The 21,621-nt window shown below is 35.7% G+C and overlaps 1 protein-coding gene across 8 annotated transcripts in view; it reads left to right on the forward strand.

Moving 5' to 3' along the window:
- Nucleotides 1-21,621, forward strand: part of BRCA2 (BRCA2 DNA repair associated) — an 84,564-nt gene that overhangs the window by 15,830 nt on the left and 47,113 nt on the right. For 7 of the 8 annotated variants that reach the window (XR_010150631.1, XR_010150630.1, XR_010150632.1 and 4 more), the window contains exons 10-13: nucleotides 1,035-2,150; nucleotides 5,028-9,959; nucleotides 13,049-13,144; nucleotides 15,318-15,387. Coding sequence is in view for 4 of the 8 variants with exons in the window: in XM_016925134.4 (XP_016780623.4) it covers nucleotides 1,035-2,150; nucleotides 5,028-9,959; nucleotides 13,049-13,144; nucleotides 15,318-15,387 (6,214 nt within the window). In the remaining 4 variants the exon portion in view is untranslated. The remainder of the gene's footprint in view (nucleotides 1-1,034; nucleotides 2,151-5,027; nucleotides 9,960-13,048; nucleotides 13,145-15,317; nucleotides 15,388-21,621) is intronic. The other variant, XM_016925135.4, reaches the window with a different exon arrangement.

Here is a 21,621-nt window from a genome sequence, read left to right on the forward strand (position 1 = left end):
TTAGTAGAGATGGCATTTCACCATGTTGGCCAGGCTGGTCTCAAATGGGCGTGAGCCACCATGCCCAGCCTGAACTACTCTTTTTAATTGGCACCATTGAAGGATTGCTCCTCTTTTCTTAAAAATACATTACTTTTCCTTTCTTGACTACTGAAGTAGTATTTTATCTCAAAGTATTGAGAGTAGAAACTAACTTGGTGTGCCTGTGATCCCAGCTACTCAGGAGGCTGAGGTGGGAGGATCGCTTAAGCCCAGGAGGTCAAGGTTGCAGCGAGCTGTGTGTGTGCCACTGCACTCCCACCTGGGCAACAGAGTGAGACCGTGTCTCAATGGAAAAAAAGAGAAACTAATTTGATTTCGATGATAGTATTTAAATACTGTGTAAGACAGTACTATTTAATATGTGGTTGTGACACAAAAACAAAGCCTATTGAAAATTTTCAGAGACAATAAGATATATAATTAACAAAATCTGAGCTTTTTTTTTTTCTAATTAGAAAGTAAATGTGGTTTAGATATACCATAGTTTACCTAATCAGGTCATGGAATATTGCATTTTTCTTAGTATGTGTGTATGTCTGTGTAACTGTGTAGGATTTGATATCTGTTTTTGTCTGTGTGGTATCATGTACGTATGTATATGCATATGTAAAATCAGATTTACCCTTGTTATAGGGCCACAGAATTGATTTGGAACATCTGTTTTGATAGGTCTTAGAATATTTAATGGTATCTATAGTAAGATTAGGTGAGTTTTAATTGTGTAGAACTGCTAAAGAAAGGTTTTTAGGGATTGTTGTATGAATAAAGGGCTTTAGGTTCATTGGAATCAGGGGAATCAGGCTTTACTAGAAGAACAGAAGGGGTGACTGACCAAAAAATAAAATGCCAAGTACTCAGAATAACCCTTTAAATACTGATATGTAATATTTAGCACATTCTACATAAACTGTTTCTATGAGAAAGGTTGTGAGAATAATATAAATTATATGGCTTATAAAATATTAATGTGCTTCTGTTTTATACTTTAACAGGATTTGGAAAAACATCAGGGAATTCATTTAAAGTAAATAGCTGCAAAGACCACACTGGAAAGTCAATGCCAAATGTCCTAGAAGATGAAGTATATGAAACAGTTGTAGATACCTCTGAAGAAGATAGTTTTTCATTATGTTTTTCTAAATGTAGAACAAAAAATCTACAAAAAGTAAGAACTAGCAAGACTAGGAAAAAAATTTTCCATGAAGCAAACGCTGATGAATGTGAAAAATCTAAAAACCAAGTGAAAGAAAAATACTCATTTGTATCTGAAGTGGAACCAAATGATACTGATCCATTAGATTCAAATGTAGCAAATCAGAAGCCCTTTGAGAGTGGAAGTGACAAAATCTCCAAGGAAGTTGTACCGTCTTTGGCCTGTGAATGGTCTCAACTAACCCTTTCAGGTCTAAATGGAGCCCAGATGGAGAAAATACCCCTATTGCATATTTCTTCATGTGACCAAAATATTTCAGAAAAAGACCTATTAGACACAGAGAACAAAAGAAAGAAAGATTTTCTTACTTCAGAGAATTCTTTGCCACGTATTTCTAGCCTACCAAAATCAGAGAAGCCATTAAATGAGGAAACAGTGGTAAATAAGAGAGATGAAGAGCAGCATCTTGAATCTCATACAGACTGCATTCTTGCAGTAAAGCAGGCAATATCTGGAACTTCTCCAGTGGCTTCTTCATTTCAGGGTATCAAAAAGTCTATATTCAGAATAAGAGAATCACCTAAAGAGACTTTCAATGCAAGTTTTTCAGGTCATATGACTGATCCAAACTTTAAAAAAGAAACTGAAGCCTCTGAAAGTGGACTGGAAATACATACTGTTTGCTCACAGAAGGAGGACTCCTTATGTCCAAATTTAATTGATAATGGAAGCTGGCCAGCCACCACCACACAGACTTCTGTAGCTTTGAAGAATGCAGGTTTAATATCCACTTTGAAAAAGAAAACAAATAAGTTTATTTATGCTATACATGATGAAACATCTTATAAAGGAAAAAAAATACCAAAAGACCAAAAATCAGAACTAATTAACTGTTCAGCCCAATTTGAAGCAAATGCTTTTGAAGCACCACTTACATTTGCAAATGCTGATTCAGGTACCTCTGTCTTTTTTTTTTGTAAATAGTACATATAGTTTTATAGATGACGATTCCTTCTGTGCTTTTTTCTGCTTTTTAAAATCTTCATATCTTATATTTAATCTTAGGCATCATCTGTATACATGATTGTTTAGGTCTTTAATTACCAGTGTTTAGAATCAGGTCACTCAAACATGGTAGATAAGTTTGCATAGTTTGTGTATATCCATCACTCTTGAGACAGTTTTATTTTAAGTTCCAGGGTACATGTGCAGGACGTGCAGGTTTGTTACATAAGTAAACGTGTGCCATGTTGGTTTGCTGCACCTGTCAACCCTTCACCTAAGTATTAAGCCCAGCATGCATTAGCTATTTTTCCTGGTGCTCTCCTTCCCCCAACACACCCCCACCTCCTGACAGACCCTAGTGTGTGTTGTTCCCCTCCCTGTGTCCGTGTGTTCTCATTGTTCAGCTCCCACTTATGAGTGAGAACATGTGATGTTTAGTTTTCTGTTCCTGCATTAGTTTGCTTAGGATAATGGCTTCCAGCTCCACCTGTGTCCCTGCAAAGGACGTGATCTTGTTCCTTTTTATGGCTGCATGGTATTCCATGGTGTAGAGTTCCACATTTTATTTATCCAGTCTATCATTGATGGGCATTTGGGTTGATTCCATGTCTGTGCTATTGTGAATAGTGCTGCAGTGAACGTACAGGTGGATGTATCTTTATAATACAATGATTTATATTCCTTTGGGTATATACCCCGTAATGGGATTGCTGAGTCAGATGGTATTTTTGGTTCTAGGTCTTTGAGGAATTGCCACACTGTCTTCCACAATGGTTGAACTAATTTACATTCCAGCCAACAACTTGAGACAGTTTTTGACTCATAAACATTCAGAGCTTGGCTAGCTAATTCCTGCTTTAATTTAAAAAGTGTTTATTATATGCAAATTGGACAACTCATATAAATATGTGGTGCTACTTACTATGTATTTTCTCTAAAGCATGTTAAAAAAATAGGCTAGATATAGTGGCTCATGCCTGTAATCTTAGCACTTTGGGAGGCTAAGGCAGGAGGATCACTTATGGTCAGGAGTTTAAGAACACCCTGGGCAACATAGCGAGACCCCATCTCTACAAAAAATTTAAAATACCCAGGCATGGTGGCATGCTTCTGATGTTGTAGCTACTCAGGATGCTCATACAGGAGGATCACTTGAGCCCAAGTGACTGAGGCTGCAGTGAACCAAAATTGTACCAGTGCACTCCAGCCTGGGCCACAAAATGAGACCTTGTCCCTGAAAAAAAAAAAGAAAAAAAAAATTTAAATAGAGGAAATACTAGCTAAGTTTAATGTAGGCCAGTTCTAAAATAATGATTTGTTGCTGTTGTTGTTACATAATTTTCTTAAATATTTTAAAGATTGCATACTGTTACTGCTCTATTTCTGCATCTCCGTGGTGTAACTCTGTCCTCTTTGTTGTTGCAACAGTTCACTTAGCAACTAAACTGTATGTTTACAAAGTGATTTTATCTCCCTATGAGAAGACTTTAGTGAATAGCTCAGTGAATAGTAGAGTTGGTGAGACCACAGTACAGAACTGTTTGAAGTTTGGGTTAAATTTTTAGAGGAAAATGTTTGATACTATGCATATCATAGTTAAAGCCAATGAAAAAGCTAATATAGGCCAGGCACAGTGGCTCACGCCTATAATCCCAGCACTTTGGGAGGCCAAGGCAGGCAGATCACTTAAGGTCAAGAGTTCAAGACCAGCCTGGCCAACATGGTAAAACCCCATCTCTATGAAAAAAAAACAAAAATTATCCAGATGTGGTGGCATGTGCCTGTAATCCCAGCTACTCGGGACGCTAAGGCAGGAGAATCACTTGAACCTGGGAGATGGAGGTTGCAATGAGCTGAGATCACGCCACTGCACTCCAGCCTGGGTGACAGAACGAGACTCCATCTCAAAAAAAAAAAAAAAAAAAAAAGCTAATACATGTGATCACTGATGAAATGCAATTAAGAACTGGTTAGTAGAAAATTCAGAGGGTCAAGAAATTTAACAGAGCAGTTGAACTCATTTGCCTTTATCGTTGAGATTAGATCATCTTTCAGGCTGTTAGTATATGGACCCTGTTTTTAAAAATTGTGGTTTTGTTTTTTTCAACGTGAAAGAATTAAGAAAATTGTTACTTTTCTAATTCCTTTTCTATGCCTTGCTTTTCTGTTCACACCAGTATTAATAGCAATGAAATTTTTTCAATTTTATTTTCCAATAAAAATTACTTTGAGTTTTTTTTATGGTAGCTAGCTACTTCCTTGACCTAGATACTAATTTTGATTGAGTTGGTAACTATTATTAAAAAAAAACTTAGGTCTAATTTATCTTGAGCTAAAAAATGTAATAACTGAAAAATAGAGCATATTTAGGATTCTTTCTGCTTTAAATTTGACATTCAGTTATTTTCATGTAATTTGTGTTTTGAGCACTACCTTTTAATTAATTTATTTTTATTTTTTAGAGACTGTCTCATTCTGTTACCTAGTCTGGAGTGCACTAGTGTGATCTCAGCTCACTACGGTAGCCTCACCCTCCTGGGCTCAAGCAGTCCTTGCACCTCACCCTCCTGAGTAGCTGGCACCACAGGCATACACCACCACACCCAGCTAATTTTTATTTTTCATAGAGTCATGGTCTCACTATGTTGCCCAGGCTAGTCTCGAACTCCTGGGCTCAAGCAGTCTTCCTGCCTCAGCCTCCCAAAAGTGCTGAGATTACAGGCATGAGCCACTGTGCCCAAACACTACCTTTTTAACTTAGTGAAAAATATTTAGTGAATGTGATTGATGGTACTTTAATTTTGTCACTTTGTGTTTTTATGTTTAGGTTTATTGCATTCTTCTGTCAAAAGAAGCTGTTCACAGAATGATTCTGAAGAACCAACTTTGTCCTTAACTAGCTCTTTTGGGACAATTCTGAGGAAATGTTCTAGAAATGAAACATGTTCTAATAATACAGTAATCTCTCAGGATCTTGATTATAAAGAAGCAAAATGTAATAAGGAAAAACTGCAGTTATTTATTACCCCAGAAGCTGATTCTCTGTCATGCCTGCAGGAAGGACAGTGTGAAAATGATCCAAAAAGCAAAAAAGTTTCAGATATAAAAGAAGAGGTCTTGGCTGCAGCATGTCACCCAGTACAACATTCAAAAGTGGAATACAGTGATACTGACTTTCAATCCCAGAAAAGTCTTTTATATGACCATGAAAATGCCAGCACTCTTATTTTAACTCCTACTTCCAAGGATGTTCTGTCAAACCTAGTCATGATTTCTAGAGGCAAAGAATCATACAAAATGTCAGACAAGCTCAAAGGTAACAATTATGAATCTGATGTTGAATTAACCAAAAATATTCCCATGGAAAAGAATCAAGATGTATGTGCTTTAAATGAAAATTATAAAAACGTTGAGCTGTTGCCACCTGAAAAATACATGAGAGTAGCATCACCTTCAAGAAAGGTACAATTCAACCAAAACACAAATCTAAGAGTAATCCAAAACAATCAAGAAGAAACTACTTCAATTTCAAAAATAACTGTCAATCCAGACTCTGAAGAACTTTTCTCAGACAATGAGAATAATTTTGTCTTCCAAGTAGCTAATGAAAGAAATAATCTTGCTTTAGGAAATACTAAGGAACTTCATGAAACAGACTTGACTTGTGTAAACAAACCCATTTTCAAGAACTCTACCATGGTTTTATATGGAGACACAGGTGATAAACAAGCAACCCAAGTGTCAATTAAAAAAGATTTGGTTTATGTTCTTGCAGAGGAGAACAAAAATAGTGTAAAGCAGCATATAAAAATGACTCTAGGTCAAGATTTAAAATCGGACATCTCCTTGAATATAGATAAAATACCAGACAAAAATAATGATTACATGGACAAATGGGCAGGACTCTTAGGTCCAATTTCAAATCACAGCTTTGGAGGTAGCTTCAGAACAGCTTCAAATAAGGAAATCAAGCTCTCTGAACATAACATTAAGAAGAGCAAAATGTTCTTCAAAGATATTGAAGAACAATATCCTACTAGTTTAGCTTGTGTTGAAATTGTAAATACCTTGGCATTAGATAATCAAAAGAAACTGAGCAAGCCTCAGTCAATTAATACTGTATCTGCACATTTACAGAGTAGTGTAGTTGTTTCTGATTGTAAAAATAGTCATATAACCCCTCAGATGTTATTTTCAAAGCAGGATTTTAATTCAAACCATAATTTAACACCTAGCCAAAAGGCAGAAATTACAGAACTTTCTACCATATTAGAAGAATCAGGAAGTCAGTTTGAATTTACTCAGTTTAGAAAACCAAGCTACATATTGCAGAAGAGTACATTTGAAGTGCCTGAAAACCAGATGACTATCTTAAAGACCATTTCTGAGGAATGCAGAGATGCTGATCTTCATGTCATAATGAATGCCCCATCGATTGGTCAGGTAGACAGCAGCAAGCAATTTGAAGGTACAGTTGAAATTAAACGGAAGTTTGCTGGCCTGTTGAAAAATGACTGTAACAAAAGTGCTTCTGGTTATTTAACAGATGAAAATGAAGTGGGGTTTAGGGGCTTTTATTCTGCTCATGGCACAAAACTGAATGTTTCTACTGAAGCTCTGCAAAAAGCTGTGAAACTGTTTAGTGATATTGAGAATATTAGTGAGGAAACTTCTGCAGAGGTACATCCAATAAGTTTATCTTCAAGTAAATGTCATGATTCTGTTGTTTCAATGTTTAAGATAGAAAATCATAATGATAAAACTGTAAGTGAAAAAAATAATAAATGCCAACTGATATTACAAAATAATATTGAAATGACTACTGGCACTTCTGTTGAAGAAATTACTGAAAATTACAAGAGAAATACTGAAAATGAAGATAACAAATATACTGCTTCCAGTAGAAATTCTCATAACTTAGAATTTGATGGCAGTGATTCAAGTAAAAATGATACTGTTTGTATTCATAAAGATGAAACGGACTTGCTATTTACTGATCAGCACAACATATGTCTTAAATTATCTGGCCAGTTTATGAAGGAGGGAAACACTCAGATTAAAGAAGATTTGTCAGATTTAACTTTTTTGGAAGTTGTGAAAGCTCAAGAAGCATGTCATGGTAATACTTCAAATAAAGAACAGTTAACTGCTACTAAAACGGAGCAAAATATAAAAGATTTTGAGACTTCTGATACATTTTTTCAGACTGCAAGTGGGAAAAATATTAGTGTCGCCAAAGAGTCATTTAATAAAATTGTAAATTTCTTTGATCAGAAACCAGAAGAATTGCATAACTTTTCCTTAAATTCTGAATTACATTCTGACATAAGAAAGAACAAAATGGACATTCTAAGTTATGAGGAAACAGACATAGTTAAACACAAAATACTGAAAGAAAGCGTCCCAGTTGGTACTGGAAATCAACTAGTGACCTTCCAGGGACAACCCGAACGTGATGAAAAGATCAAAGAACCTACTCTGTTGGGTTTTCATACAGCTAGTGGGAAAAAAGTTAAAATTGCAAAGGAATCTTTGGACAAAGTGAAAAATCTTTTTGATGAAAAAGAGCAAGGTACTAGTGAAATCACCAGTTTTAGCCATCAATGGGCAAAGACCCTAAAGTACAGAGAGGCCTGTAAAGACCTTGAATTAGCATGTGAGACCATTGAGATCACAACTGCCCCAAAGTGTAAAGAAATGCAGAATTCTCTCAATAATGATAAAAACCTTGTTTCTATTGAGACTGTGGTGCCACCTAAGCTCTTAAGTGATAATTTATGTAGACAAACTGAAAATCTCAAAACATCAAAAAGTATCTTTTTGAAAGTTAAAGTACATGAAAATGTAGAAAAAGAAACAGCAAAAAGTCCTGCAACTTGTTACACAAATCAGTCCCCTTATTCAGTCATTGAAAATTCAGCCTTAGCTTTTTATACAAGTTGTAGTAGAAAAACTTCTGTGAGTCAGACTTCATTACTTGAAGCAAAAAAATGGCTTAGAGAAGGAATATTTGATGGTCAACCAGAAAGAATAAATACTGCAGATTATGTAGGAAATTATTTGTATGAAAATAATTCAAACAGTACTATAGCTGAAAATGACAAAAATCATCTCTCCGCAAAACAAGATACTTATTTAAGTAACAGTAGCATGTCTAACAGCTATTCCTACCATTCTGATGAGGTATATAATGATTCAGGATATCTCTCAAAAAATAAACTTGATTCTGGTATTGAGCCAGTATTGAAGAATGTTGAAGATCAAAAAAACACTAGTTTTTCCAAAGTAATATCCAATGTAAAAGATGCAAATGCATACCCGCAAACTATAAATGAAGATATTTGTGTTGAGGAACTTGTGACTAGCTCTTCACCCTGCAAAAATAAAAATGCAGCCATTAAATTGTCCATATCTAATAGTAATAATTTTGAGGTAGGGCCACCTGCATTTAGGATAGCCAGTGGTAAAATTGTTTGTGTTTCACATGAAACAATTAAAAAAGTGAAAGACATATTTACAGACAGTTTCAGTAAAGTAATTAAGGAAAACAACGAGAATAAATCAAAAATTTGCCAAACGAAAATTATGGCAGGTTGTTACGAGGCATTGGATGATTCAGAGGATATTCTTCATAACTCTCTAGATAATGATGAATGTAGCACGCATTCACATAAGGTTTTTGCTGACATTCAGAGTGAAGAAATTTTACAACATAACCAAAATATGTCTGGGTTGGAGAAAGTTTCTAAAATATCACCTTGTGATGTTAGTTTGGAAACTTCAGATATATGTAAATGTAGTATAGGGAAGCTTCATAAGTCAGTCTCATCTACAAATACTTGTGGGATTTTTAGCACAGCAAGTGGAAAATCTGTCCAGGTATCAGATGCTTCATTACAAAACGCAAGACAAGTGTTTTCTGAAATAGAAGACAGTACCAAGCAAGTCTTTTCCAAAGTATTGTTTAAAAGTAACGAACATTCAGACCAGCTCACAAGAGAAGAAAATACTGCTATACGTACTCCAGAACATTTAATATCCCAAAAAGGCTTTTCATATAATGTGGTAAATTCATCTGCTTTCTCTGGATTTAGTACAGCAAGTGGAAAGCAAGTTTCCATTTTAGAAAGTTCCTTACACAAAGTTAAGGGAGTGTTAGAGGAATTTGATTTAATCAGAACTGAGCATAGTCTTCACTATTCACCTACGTCTAGACAAAATGTATCAAAAATACTTCCTCGTGTTGATAAGAGAAACCCAGAGCACTGTGTAAACTCAGAAATGGAAAAAACCTGCAGTAAAGAATTTAAATTATCAAATAACTTAAATGTTGAAGGTGGTTCTTCAGAAAATAATCACTCTATTAAAGTTTCTCCATATCTCTCTCAATTTCAACAAGACAAACAACAGATGGTATTAGGAACCAAAGTCTCACTTGTTGAGAACATTCATGTTTTGGGAAAAGAACAGGCTTCACCTGAAAACGTAAAAATGGAAATTGGTAAAACTGAAACTTTTTCTGATGTTCCTGTGAAAAGAAATATAGAAGTTTGTTCTACTTACTCCAAAGATTCAGAAAACTACTTTGAAACAGAAGCAGTAGAAATTGCTAAAGCTTTTATGGAAGATGATGAACTGACAGATTCTGAACTGCCAAGTCATGCCACACATTCTCTTTTTACATGTCCCGAAAATGAGGAAATGGTTTTGTCAAATTCAAGAATTGGAAAAAGAAGAGGAGAGCCCCTTATCTTAGTGGGTAAGTGTTCATTTTTACCTTTCGTGTTGCCAATCACTATTTTTAAAGTGTTTATTCAGTAGACTTGGTATGCTAACAGTTAAGAGTGTTATAAACTATGTCTTTTCAGCCATTTTTGTGTAGTCAGTTTGGGGGAGTATGGTTTGATATACAGATACACAGAGTCAGTATTCGTATACAGATTTGATATCTTGGTATACAGATTCGATATCTCTGAATCTGTATACCAAGAAATCATGTTTTAAGGGTCTCAATATATTTTCAAAAAGATTATTAGTATAATAATTGAGAAATTACTGTTAAAAAGTTTTGAGTTTCTCTAGAAAATTTGAAACTCTTAACAAAACCTGCATAATACTAACTTAACTGTTTTCATATACATAGCAAGTTCAGACTCTGACTTATATGAACTTTAAAAGTTGGTGTCCGATTATACCATTTACTGGGTAATATATACTACTTAGTTACACTACTTGCATAGCTTCGGTTTCCTTATCTATAAAATGCAAATAACACCTCCCATGAGGGCTGGGCGTGGCGCTCACGCCTGTAATCCCAGCACTTTGGGAGGCCGAGGTGGGTGGATCACCTGAGGTCAGGAGTTTGAGACCAGCCTGACCAACATGGTGAAACCCCATCTTTACTAAAAATACAAAAAATTAGCCAAGCGTGGTGGCGCGCACCTATAATCCCAACTACTCCAGAAGCTGAGGCAGGAGAATCACCTGAACCTGGGAGGTGGAGGGTGCAGTGAGCTGACATCACACCACTGCTCTCCAGCCTGGGCAACAGAGCGAGACTGTCTCAAAAAAAAAAAAAAAAAAAAAGTGTATTTAAAGCACTTAGCAGTGAACTTGACATATAGTAGGCAGAGAGCATTCAGTAAGTGTTGGCTTGCTCCCTTTTTTTCATTTAGGAAGTGATCTAAAAACAGTATTGTTAGTAAATGGTATCTTGATCTTAATGTTATGTGGACTATTCTAACTTCCCTTTTAAATGTATATATATCTAACAACTTAGTTCAACTACAGTCATGTGTCATTTGACAGGGATATATGTTCTGAGAAATAGATTGTTAGATTTCATCATTGTGGGAACATCATAGAGTATACTTACACAAACCTAGGTGGTATAGCCTGCTATATACCTAGGCTATATGGTATAGCTTATTGCTCCTAGGCTGCAAACCTATACAGCATGTTACTGTCCTGAATACTCTAGGCAGTTTTAACACAGTGGCAAGCATTTGTGTATGTGAACATAGAAAAGGTACAATAAAAATACGGTATTAAAATCTTATGGGGCTGGGCTCAGTGGCTCATGCCTGTAATCCCAGCACTTTGGGAGGCTGAGGCAGGCGGATCACCTGAGGTCAGGAGTTTGAGACCAGCCTGGCCAACATGGTAAAACCTTGTCTCTACTAAAAATATAAAAATTAGCTGGGCATGGTGGCACATGCCTGTACTCCCAGCAACTAGGGAAGTTGAGGCAGGAGAATCACTTGAACCCTGGAGGCAGAGATTTCAGTGAGCCAAGATTGCACCACTGCACTCCTGCCTGGGCGACAGAGCAAGACTCCATCTAAAAAAAAAAAAAATCTTATGGGACCACTATTAAAGTCTTATAGGATGACCATTGCATATGTGGTCTATTGTTGACCAAAATGTCATTATGTGGCAAATGACTGCATTAGGTTAACCTTATACATACCTATATTAGGTATGTATTTGGTTTTGTTTTTTTGTGTGTGTTTTTTTCTATTAGTGTATCTGACTGGTAATAATCTTAAATAATTGAATCTGTTGGTTAGTTACAATTAAAGCAAATGCCAAAACTCCAACATTTCAGTGGATAATCTTAAATAACTAGTTCCTTTTTAAAAAACCTATAAACTCATAAAAATATTTTAGTTATTAGAACTCTTCCTGTCTAGACCCCACGTATTACAGAGAGACACCGAAGTTAGTCTCCTCATTCAAAAAGTGCCTTTTGCCCCTAAGTCATTCTGGTGGATACAGATTTACTTAATCAAGTGTTGTCCAGGTCACATTCAATATAGGATTTACTTTATGGACAAAGTAGTACGTTTATAATACTTAAACTATTTGCTGTCCTTTAGTGTGAAATTCTGAGGTATATATGCTTAAAGATATTTGTAATTCTTTTGTGGAAAATAATGGCTTTATTTATAGCAACCCATTCTGTTCTTGTGCATACTGAAGTATATTGACTTTCCACCTAGGGAAAAAAAAACAATAACTCAGACTTGTAAATGCTTTCAACGGTGTTACTACTTAATTTCCCTCATTTCTGTAACATATAAGTGTATAACTTAGTCAGCTTCTGGTTACTGGAACAGTACAGGTCACTGTTAAACAATTAAACCACTTTTATAATAATCTAACACCTCCTAAAGCCTTGCATGGACATTTTTACTTATTAAATTATACAAATTTATTCCCTGTAATAAAGCATCAAAAAGCAAAGTACCTGTTATATATTATCTCAGCATGACATGGAAATGCCTACCTTGAATTATGGTTTAATCTTACCCTCTTAGCCTCTGTAGAATTTTTAAATAAGAATTGTTTCTATTACTAGTACTTTAATGTAATTTGGTAATTATAAAAAGCCTCTTAACTCTAATTCAAGGACCTACATAATAAATTACTCCTTCAGTTAATGGCTGCCCCCGTGCTGAAAAAAAAAAAAAAGAGAGAAAAAGTTTATTTGAAGAAATTTTGTTAGGCCTTATTGCCAGTAAACCTAGAGTTATATTCAGTGTCAGTTTTTCAAAAAGTAGCTTATCTGTGGTATCTGGTAGCATCTGTTTATCCTGTTTAGGATTTATCCTGTTTAGACCCTGTTAAATAGTGGTGTTTTAAAGTGGTCAAAACAGAACAAAAATGCAATTGACATTGAAGACTGACTTTACTCTTTCAAACATTAGGTCACTATTTGTTGTATGTATTTTTGTTTAACATTTAAAGAGTCAATACTTTAGCTTTAAAAAAAATGGTCTATAGGCTTTTGAGAAATAAAACTGATATTATTTGCCTTAAAAACATATATGAAATATTTCTTTTTAGGAGAACCCTCAATCAAAAGAAACTTATTAAATGAATTTGACAGGATAATAGAAAATCAAGAAAAATCCTTAAAGGCTTCAAAAAGCACTCCAGATGGTAAAATTTGCTTTTTATTTATATCTTTTCTCCCTCTATAGGTATGGTATATAATATTCTGACCTCAGGTGATCCACCTGCCTCTCAAAGTGCTGGGATTACAGACATGAGCCACTGTGCCTAATCAAGGACCTCTTTATACTCTTAAAAATTACTGAGGACCTAAAAGAGCATTTGTTTATGTGGAATATATCTATTGATATTTACCATATTAGAAATGTAAATTGATTAATGTTAAAATTAGTAATATTATGCGTTGGTCATTTGGAAGATATGAGTTCACTGAGTTATGCGGATCTTCTGAAAGTTGACAGTTTTATTGTGCAGTATTAAACAATCACTTTCATTGATGCCATTACCGATCAGAAAAGTTTAAGTAGTAGAAAGCTGTCAAGCTTACAGAGCCAGATACAAGCTTCCCAAAAATTCTGATTTTCGTCTAAAAGCTTGAATTTTTCCCCGGCAATAAGTATTGTCACTTATTTTTCTTGTAGGTGACAAGCTTATTTTCATTCATTTTTGAAAAGATGTCTGCCGAATACCCAAGTCTGAATAACTATAGTTTGTTGGTTATTCTTTCAAGTAAAAGGTATTTCGTGAAAAAATAGCTAGTATAGCTCACAACTCAATCATTTAAGTGTATTTTCTTGAGAAACGCACTGAAGTATGCAAGCATAATATACCAACAGTACAAATATCAACAGTGAAAAGGACATACATAACATTTTACTAATAAGACAGTTTTGACAGCTTGGATTCCCTAAAATGGTTGTAGATACCTAACAGGATTCCACTGATCATTTCTTGAGAATCATTGTCCTATAGTATATACATAATAATCTAAATATACAATATCAGTATTAACTACTGACAATAAAACTACTAAGGAAAATGTAAGAATTGTTTGCAGTTTTTGTCCTTAGAGTATATAGGTTGAGTATTCCTATCTGAAATGCTTGGGACCAGGACTATTTCAGATTTCAGATTTTTTCAGATTTTGAAATGCTTGCATACACAATACATAATGAGATATCTGGGGATAGGACTCAAGTCTAAACACGAAATTTATTTAAGTTTCATAAACACCTTATACATATAACTTAAATGTAATTTTATACAATATTTTAAATAATTTTTGCATAAGACAATTTAAATTGTGATCCGTCACATGAGGTCAGATGTGGAATTTTCTACTGGCCTCATGTTGGCACTCAAAAAGTTTCAGATTTGTGACCGTTTTGGATTTTCAGATTAGGGATACTCAACCCATATATTATTAAGAATGTTTAGTCAAAATACTGTGTTCAAATGTCACTCAAAATAATTCTTCCAGATGTGGTTACCAATTTGATAATTAGGTTACATTCCTTTTTTTCCATTTGTTTTCAATTTTAGGATTTGTCTTTTCTTATTTAATTTTACATTTGAATAAATAAAACATTACATAGTTCATTCATCAGAACTACAAAAAGGTATACTTAGAGTTTTTATTCACCCACCTCTTGCTTACTATAGGTAATCTTTTTTAGTGTTTTTTTTTTCAGGATTCTTTTTAATAAAAATAAGCAAATACATGTATATACTCATTACCCTTTCTTACTCAAAAGATACAGTATATACACCATTTTGCACCTTGTTTATTGGTTGTTGTTTACTTAAGAATTATTTGGAGATGACTCCTTAATGAGTATATAGAGATCGTCCTCATTCTTTTTTGTGGTTACATAGTAGTTGATCATCTGGCTGTGTCAGTGTTTCCTAGTTTAACCAATTTCCAACTAGTGGACTTATTGAAGATTTAATTAGGTTCCAGTTACATACTGAGAATGAACAATATCTAAAGCTTAGCTTTTAAACCTTCATAAGACTAAATTTTAAATTTGGTATTTGCATCAGAAATTAGCTAACACCTTTGAGTTACGATGGTTAACATCAACTAACTAAATTTATGCTGATTTCTGTTGTATGCTTGTACTGTGAGTTATTTGGTGCATAGTCATTATCAATTTGTGAATCAATAATTTATTTTCATAGTTAACATTTATTGAGCATCCGTTACATTCACTGAAAATTTTAAAGCCTATAATTGTCTCAAATTTTTTGTGTATTTACAGTAACATGGATATTCTCTTAGATTTTAACTAATATGTAATATAAAATAATTGTTTCCTAGGCACAATAAAAGATCGAAGATTGTTTATGCATCATGTTTCTTTAGAGCCGATTACCTGTGTACCCTTTCGGTAAGACATGTTTAAATTTTTCTAAATTCTAATACAGAATGAGAAAAGTCTCGTTTTTATAAATGAACATTTCTAAAAATAATGACACTAATGTCAAGAAGTTAACACTTCCCGTTTTATAAAATTTATAAAATACTTCGGTAGTATTTTATAGTGCTGTTCATATCATTATTTTATTTTTTAATTTTATGACAGCTTTGTAAAGTAGACAGATTTTATTCTAATTTTATGGATGAAGTACTAAGGTTGAGAGGAATTAAGGAAATTGCTCAAAATCAGTTAACAAAAAGATTGCAGATATTAAAAATATCCTTTTATCTCTCCTCTCTAAACCTTTCAAAAAGTACTAAGATGGTTTTTTTAATGTATAATTCCCAAGGACAATGATGAGAAGAAACAACAAAAGTTTGGAAGCCAGAAACATAAAGGATTTAGTAAGCATGAGAAAGCTAAAACCTGACACTAGAGCAAACAGAGATGCTTTCCCCTAAAAAACCTGAAAAAGATTCAAATTGGCAGCAACAGGTACTTCTGAAGGTGAAGTAGAAAATAGGAAGATTAGTTGAAATTCTTTTTAAGAAACATCTATATTTCCTCCCCCACTGCAAATAGGCGGTTATCCTTCTTCTGCCAGGAAATCAGAAGGTTGTTTTTGAAAAAGATGAATTGAGAGGATTCTGAATTGAAGGTGGCCTGGAGGGAGGGGACACCAGGCACAATTGAGGGAAAGATACTAAAATGAAAGATCAGATACAAATCTGTATGTCAAGCAGTGAGACCTAGCTCCTTCCCACACTTGGTTCCCAAATGCAGGCCCTCTAGGCATGAGACTGGAAGATTTTTTTTTTTCCTAGGGAATATGCCTGACCCAATAGAAAAGACCAAAAAATACTGACAGTTGAGGATACTCAGATGAAACAGTATAGCCAGTCACCAGACCAGGAAGTTAACTGTTGACATGCACAGAGCTTCCAGGAAGCTACTTAGTGCTTCACTTTTAAATAAGAAAAGATAGTCAAAGATAACTAGTCATTGGAAGAAAGCTACTATGAAACATAGTCACCAACGTACAAAATCCATAGCAGAAAGGAACCTAGAGGAAATAGACTATGAAAACTTCATAAAAACCTACTAATATTCTCAGGTAAGAAAAGAAAAAATGGCCATAAAATAAGAACAAGTTGCTATAAAAAGCTCTTAGAAATTAAAAATATGATAGCACAAATAAATTAACTCAGTAGAAATAATGGAAGAATCATGAAAATTCCCAGAATACAGAATAAAATGAAAAAAGGTATGAAAAGTCAATTCTGTGGATCTATCATCTGAAAATACAGAGTTTGAGAAGGAAGGCACAGAAGAGAAATGAAGAAAGAAATTTTAAAATAAATACATAATTTTAAAAGTTTTACTAGTACTGAAGGACATGAGTTTCCTTAATTAAAAGGGCCCACTGAGTGAGCACACAAGTAAAAATGACCCACAGTAAGGCACATCCTTGTGAATTTTTAGAATAATAGAGGCAGACAGGAACCTTAAATTCATTAGAGGACCAAGAAGTTAGGTTTCAAATTGTTTCAAGCCATAATAGTATGAATTCTCTTATTATCAGCAATGGAATCTAGAAGACTGTAGATCTTATATAATACAGAGAAGTGCCTTCAAAATACTGAGAGAAAATGATTTCCAACCTAGAATCTGAATTAAGTGTGAGGGTAGACATTTTTCAGATGTGAAGTACTAAGAGATCTCTCGTGCGCTTTTCTCAGGAAACTAACCAAAACAAATGCATACACCAAGAAGGAGGAAGGTATAGGACTTAAGAAACAAGAATTCAACATAGAAGAGAGGCAAAGGGAGCTTTCAGGATGATATTGAAGGGAGATCCCAGAGTAGCTGTGTTGCTAAGTCTAGAAAGGCAGCTAGACTACTTTGGAACTGAAGAAGATAAGAGACTTTGGAAGAGTTTGCCTTCAAGATAAAAATAAAGCAGTACCTGCATGTTTTAATGTATTAGGAAACTTCTTAGTAAAGATGGTGAATTGAGGCCAGGCACAGTGGCTTACACCTGTAATCCAGCACATTGGGAGGCTGAGGTGGGTAGATCACTTGAGGCCAGGAGTTCGAGACTAGCCTGGCCAACATGGTAAAATCCCATCTCTACTGAAAATACAAAAATTAGCCAGGCGTGGTGGCACACGCCTGTAATCCCAGCTACTCCGGAGGCTGAGGCACAAGAACCGCTTGAACCTTTGAGGTGGAGGTTGTGGTAAAATTGCACCACTGCACTTCAGCCTGGGTGACAGAGTGAGACTCTGTCTCAAAAAAAAAAAAAAAAAAAAAAAAAAAAAAAAAAAAAGATGGTGAATTGAACATACTCATCTCCTTTCTTTGCCTTCCAAACTTTTACCAAAACATCATTGAAGAAACTTACACACACACACACACACACAAACAAGGAAAATAGGAAATAACAAAGTAACTAAATTTCTCAAAGCATGCAGAAGGAAACTGAATGAAAGCTGGTGGTGGGGACAGCAGAGAACCAACAATTTTACGCTCAGGTCTCAAAAGACTAGGAATTGGTGGCTTCATTTCTTATCTTTAGAATTGGGTGGTGCAGAAGGAGGGAGCCAAAATGGAATAAGTTGAAATTATGTTTAAGAAGCAATACTCGCTGGGTACGGTGGCTCACATGGAGGCTGAGGCAGGTGAATCACCTGAGGTCAGGAATTCGAGACCAGCCTGGCTAACATGGTGAAACCCCATCTCTGTTAAAAATGCAAAAATTAGCTGGGCATGGTAGCATGCCCCTGTAATCCAGCTACTCAGGAGGCTGAGGTGGGAGAACTGCTTGAACCCAGGAGGTGGAGGCTGCAGTGAGCCAAGATTGCGCCACTGCACTCCAGCCTGGATGACAGAGCAAGACCCCACATCAAAAAAAAAAAAAAAAAGCAGCAGCAGCAATACTCATGAAGCTGGGCAACTGTCTCCTGCCCGCTCTATGAAAAGAACCAGAGGCTTATTCTCCAGAGAGGATACAGTAGAGGGTGAACACACTAGGCACAGTTGAAGGCAGAAGCAACTACTTGAAAGCAAGAAGAAGTTAATATATGCATATTGAATGTTGGGATCTCCCCTCACCAAGCCCTTTTCCACCACTCAGCTTCCAGAATATAGACAGCTAAGTTTTCACTAGTGGAAGTTTCCATTTAATCAAGCTACTGTGTAGCTTGCAGTCAACAAGTTCTATCTTTGTACCAAGTGCTTCAAAACAGCCTTTTGGTCCCTCACTCTTAACTATAAACAGACATCCAAAGATTATGAGACATCAGAAAAAGCAAAAATAAAATAACCAAAAAACACATTAATGAAAACAACTTAGAAGAAACATTATTCAAGGAGAAGAAAAAATGTTTTTTTAAAAACTATAATTTGTGAACAGAATGAAAAGAGGTTTATATATATAGCTAAGAGTTTAGATGTGAATAAACAGTAAGTACATAGAAAATAAGCAGATTTTAAAAATTAAGAGAAAGCAAAAGTTGTAAAGGAAATACACTATTTATATACTACCCATTAATGGCCGGGTGTGGTGGTTCACGCCTGTAATCCCAGCACTTTGGGAGGCCGAGGCGGGTGGATCACAAGGTCAGGAGATTGAGACCATCCTGGCTAACATGGTGAAACCCCATCTCTACTAAAAATAACAAAACAAAATTAGCCAGACGTAGTGGTGGGCGCCTGTAGTCCCAGCTACTTGGGAGGCTGAGGCAGGAGAATGGCGTCAACCCGGGAGGCGGAGCTTTCAGTGAGCCGAGATTGCACCACTGCACTCCAGCCTGGGCGACAGAGCGAGACTCCGTCTCAAAAAAAAAACAACAAAATAAAAAAATAAAATAAAATATACTGCCTATTAATACTACATATACTTTATACTGACTTAGCCGTAATGTAAATGTTGAACATTGATAGTGAGAGGTGAAGCTGGCTGGGCTTCTGGGTCGTGTGGGGACTTGGAGAACTTTTCTGTCCGGCTAAAGGATTGTAAACACACCAATCAGCGCTCTGTGTCTAGCTAAAGGTTTGTAAACGCACCAATCAGCACTCTGTGTCTAGCTAAAGGTTTGTAAATGCACCAATCAGCACTCTGTAAAATAGACCAATCAGCAGGACGTGGGCGGGGCCAAATAAGGGAATAAAAGCTGGCCACCTGAGCCAGCCCCAGCAGCCGCTCGGCTCCCCTTCCATGCCACGGAATCTTTGTTTTTTCACTCTTCGCAATGAATCTTGCTGCTGCTCACTCTTTAGGTCCGCACTACCTTTATGAGCTGTAACACTCACCACGAAGGTCTGCGGCTTCACTCCTGAAGTCAGCAAGACCACGAACCCACCAGGAAGAAGAAACAACCCTGTACGTGCCATCTTTGAGAGCTGTAACACTCACTGGGAAGGTCTGCGGCTTCACTCCTGAAGTCAGCAAGACCACAAACCCACCAGAAAGAAGACACTCTGGACACATCTGAACATCAGGAAGAACAAACTCGGGACACACTATCTTTAAGAACTGTAACACCGTGAGGGTCCGCAGCTTCATTCTTGAAGTCAGCAAGACCAAGAACCCACCAGAAGGAACCAATTCCGGACACAGTAGAATTAAATACGTAATTTAGGAAGATGAAAGGCAAGAGTGTGTGTGTAGTAAGGTAGAAGCTGTGTTGACAGAGCTGAATTTTCATTTTCTGTAGGGGTACTTCAAGAGAAAAAGTCAAGAAGAAACATGTCACTTAGACATATAAATATGATAAAATCATCTAAAACTGTTTAAAGTAGTTGCAAACTCTTTTCTAGCTGATAAATTTTTAAGCCTAAAAATATCATTGAAATTATTTTAATGTTACATTTTATTTTATTTTATTTTATTTATTTATTTTTTTTGATACAGAGTCTCACTCTGTCGCCCAGGCTGGAGTACAGTGGCACGATCTTGGCTCACTGCAACCTCTGCCTCCTAGGTTCAAGCGACTCTCCTGCTTCAGCCTCCCAAGTAGCCGGGATTACAGGCGCGTGCCACCATGCCCGGCTAATTTTTTGTATTTTTAGTAGAGAAGGGGTTTCACCGTGTTAGCCAGGATGGTCTGGATCTCCTGACCTCGTGATCCGCCCACCTTGGCCTCCCAAGGTGCTGGGATTACAGACGTGAGCCACTGTACCAGGCCTAATGTTACCTTTTCAAAAACACCTGATTGTGGAATTGTTGAAGTCACTGAGTTGTATTTCTGGAATGTGTTTTTTAGCAGGCTGCACATACACATATGTAGAAAGCCAGGTGATTTTTTTTTTCATTTCTTTTTTTTTTTATCAAAAACAGTTGTATTAAATAAGAAAGGAAATACGTATTTACCCGTGTATTTCCTTAATTTATGTGTAAAATGGGAGAATAGTTTAATGTATTTAACAAACAAACATTTGTTAAAGTACCTGCTCAAACTACCTAATATATACTATAGTGAAAGATATAAAGATAAATAAGTCTAACTCAGATTGCTAGCCTGGGAACCAGACATGAAAACAAGAATTATAATGTAATATAAATTCTAAAATAGATGTAAAAAGTGATCTAAGAACACAAAAATTATCAGCTAATCACATGACTGCTCAAAAGTACTTCAGACAGAATGTAAAGAATGCTTGGTTAAAGATGGCATTCCAAATCTTGGAATTTGGTTGGGGGACAGAGGGAAACAAAAAGAAATGGGGAGGTTAGGACCAAATAGGAAGCTTCCTGTATGTCATTTCTGATAAGTTGAAACCTAGGTAGGTGATAGGCTGTCTTTGGAAGTTTCTAACAAGAGGAACAAAATAAGATTGGTGTTTTAGAAGTATACCAAAGCAAAACTGTTGCAAGGAGATTAGTAAGTACAGGTCTTAACCTAGCAAAGGAGGTAGAGTAGAGGGTAGAGAATGATTAAGATAGAAATTCAGTAGATTTGGCCAGATAGTGATAAGTTGAGACTGGCAAATTATTTCCACTTAGATTTAAATAGATATCTTGAGCATAACCTACAAGGCAAACTCCTTATACTAAAAATATTCTGAATATTTAAAAAGAAAGGATTAAAAGATCAATCAATAGAAGTTTGGGGACAGAAGGTTTATTCATTCTTGTGCATTAGATCTCATCTAGATCACCTGTTTGAAGAAATCATTCTAGCAATTATCTTGTCTCTCTCC

This window comes from Pan troglodytes, chromosome 14 (assembly GCF_028858775.2).
Source record: "Pan troglodytes isolate AG18354 chromosome 14, NHGRI_mPanTro3-v2.0_pri, whole genome shotgun sequence".
Classification (NCBI taxonomy): Eukaryota; Metazoa; Chordata; class Mammalia; order Primates; family Hominidae; genus Pan; species Pan troglodytes.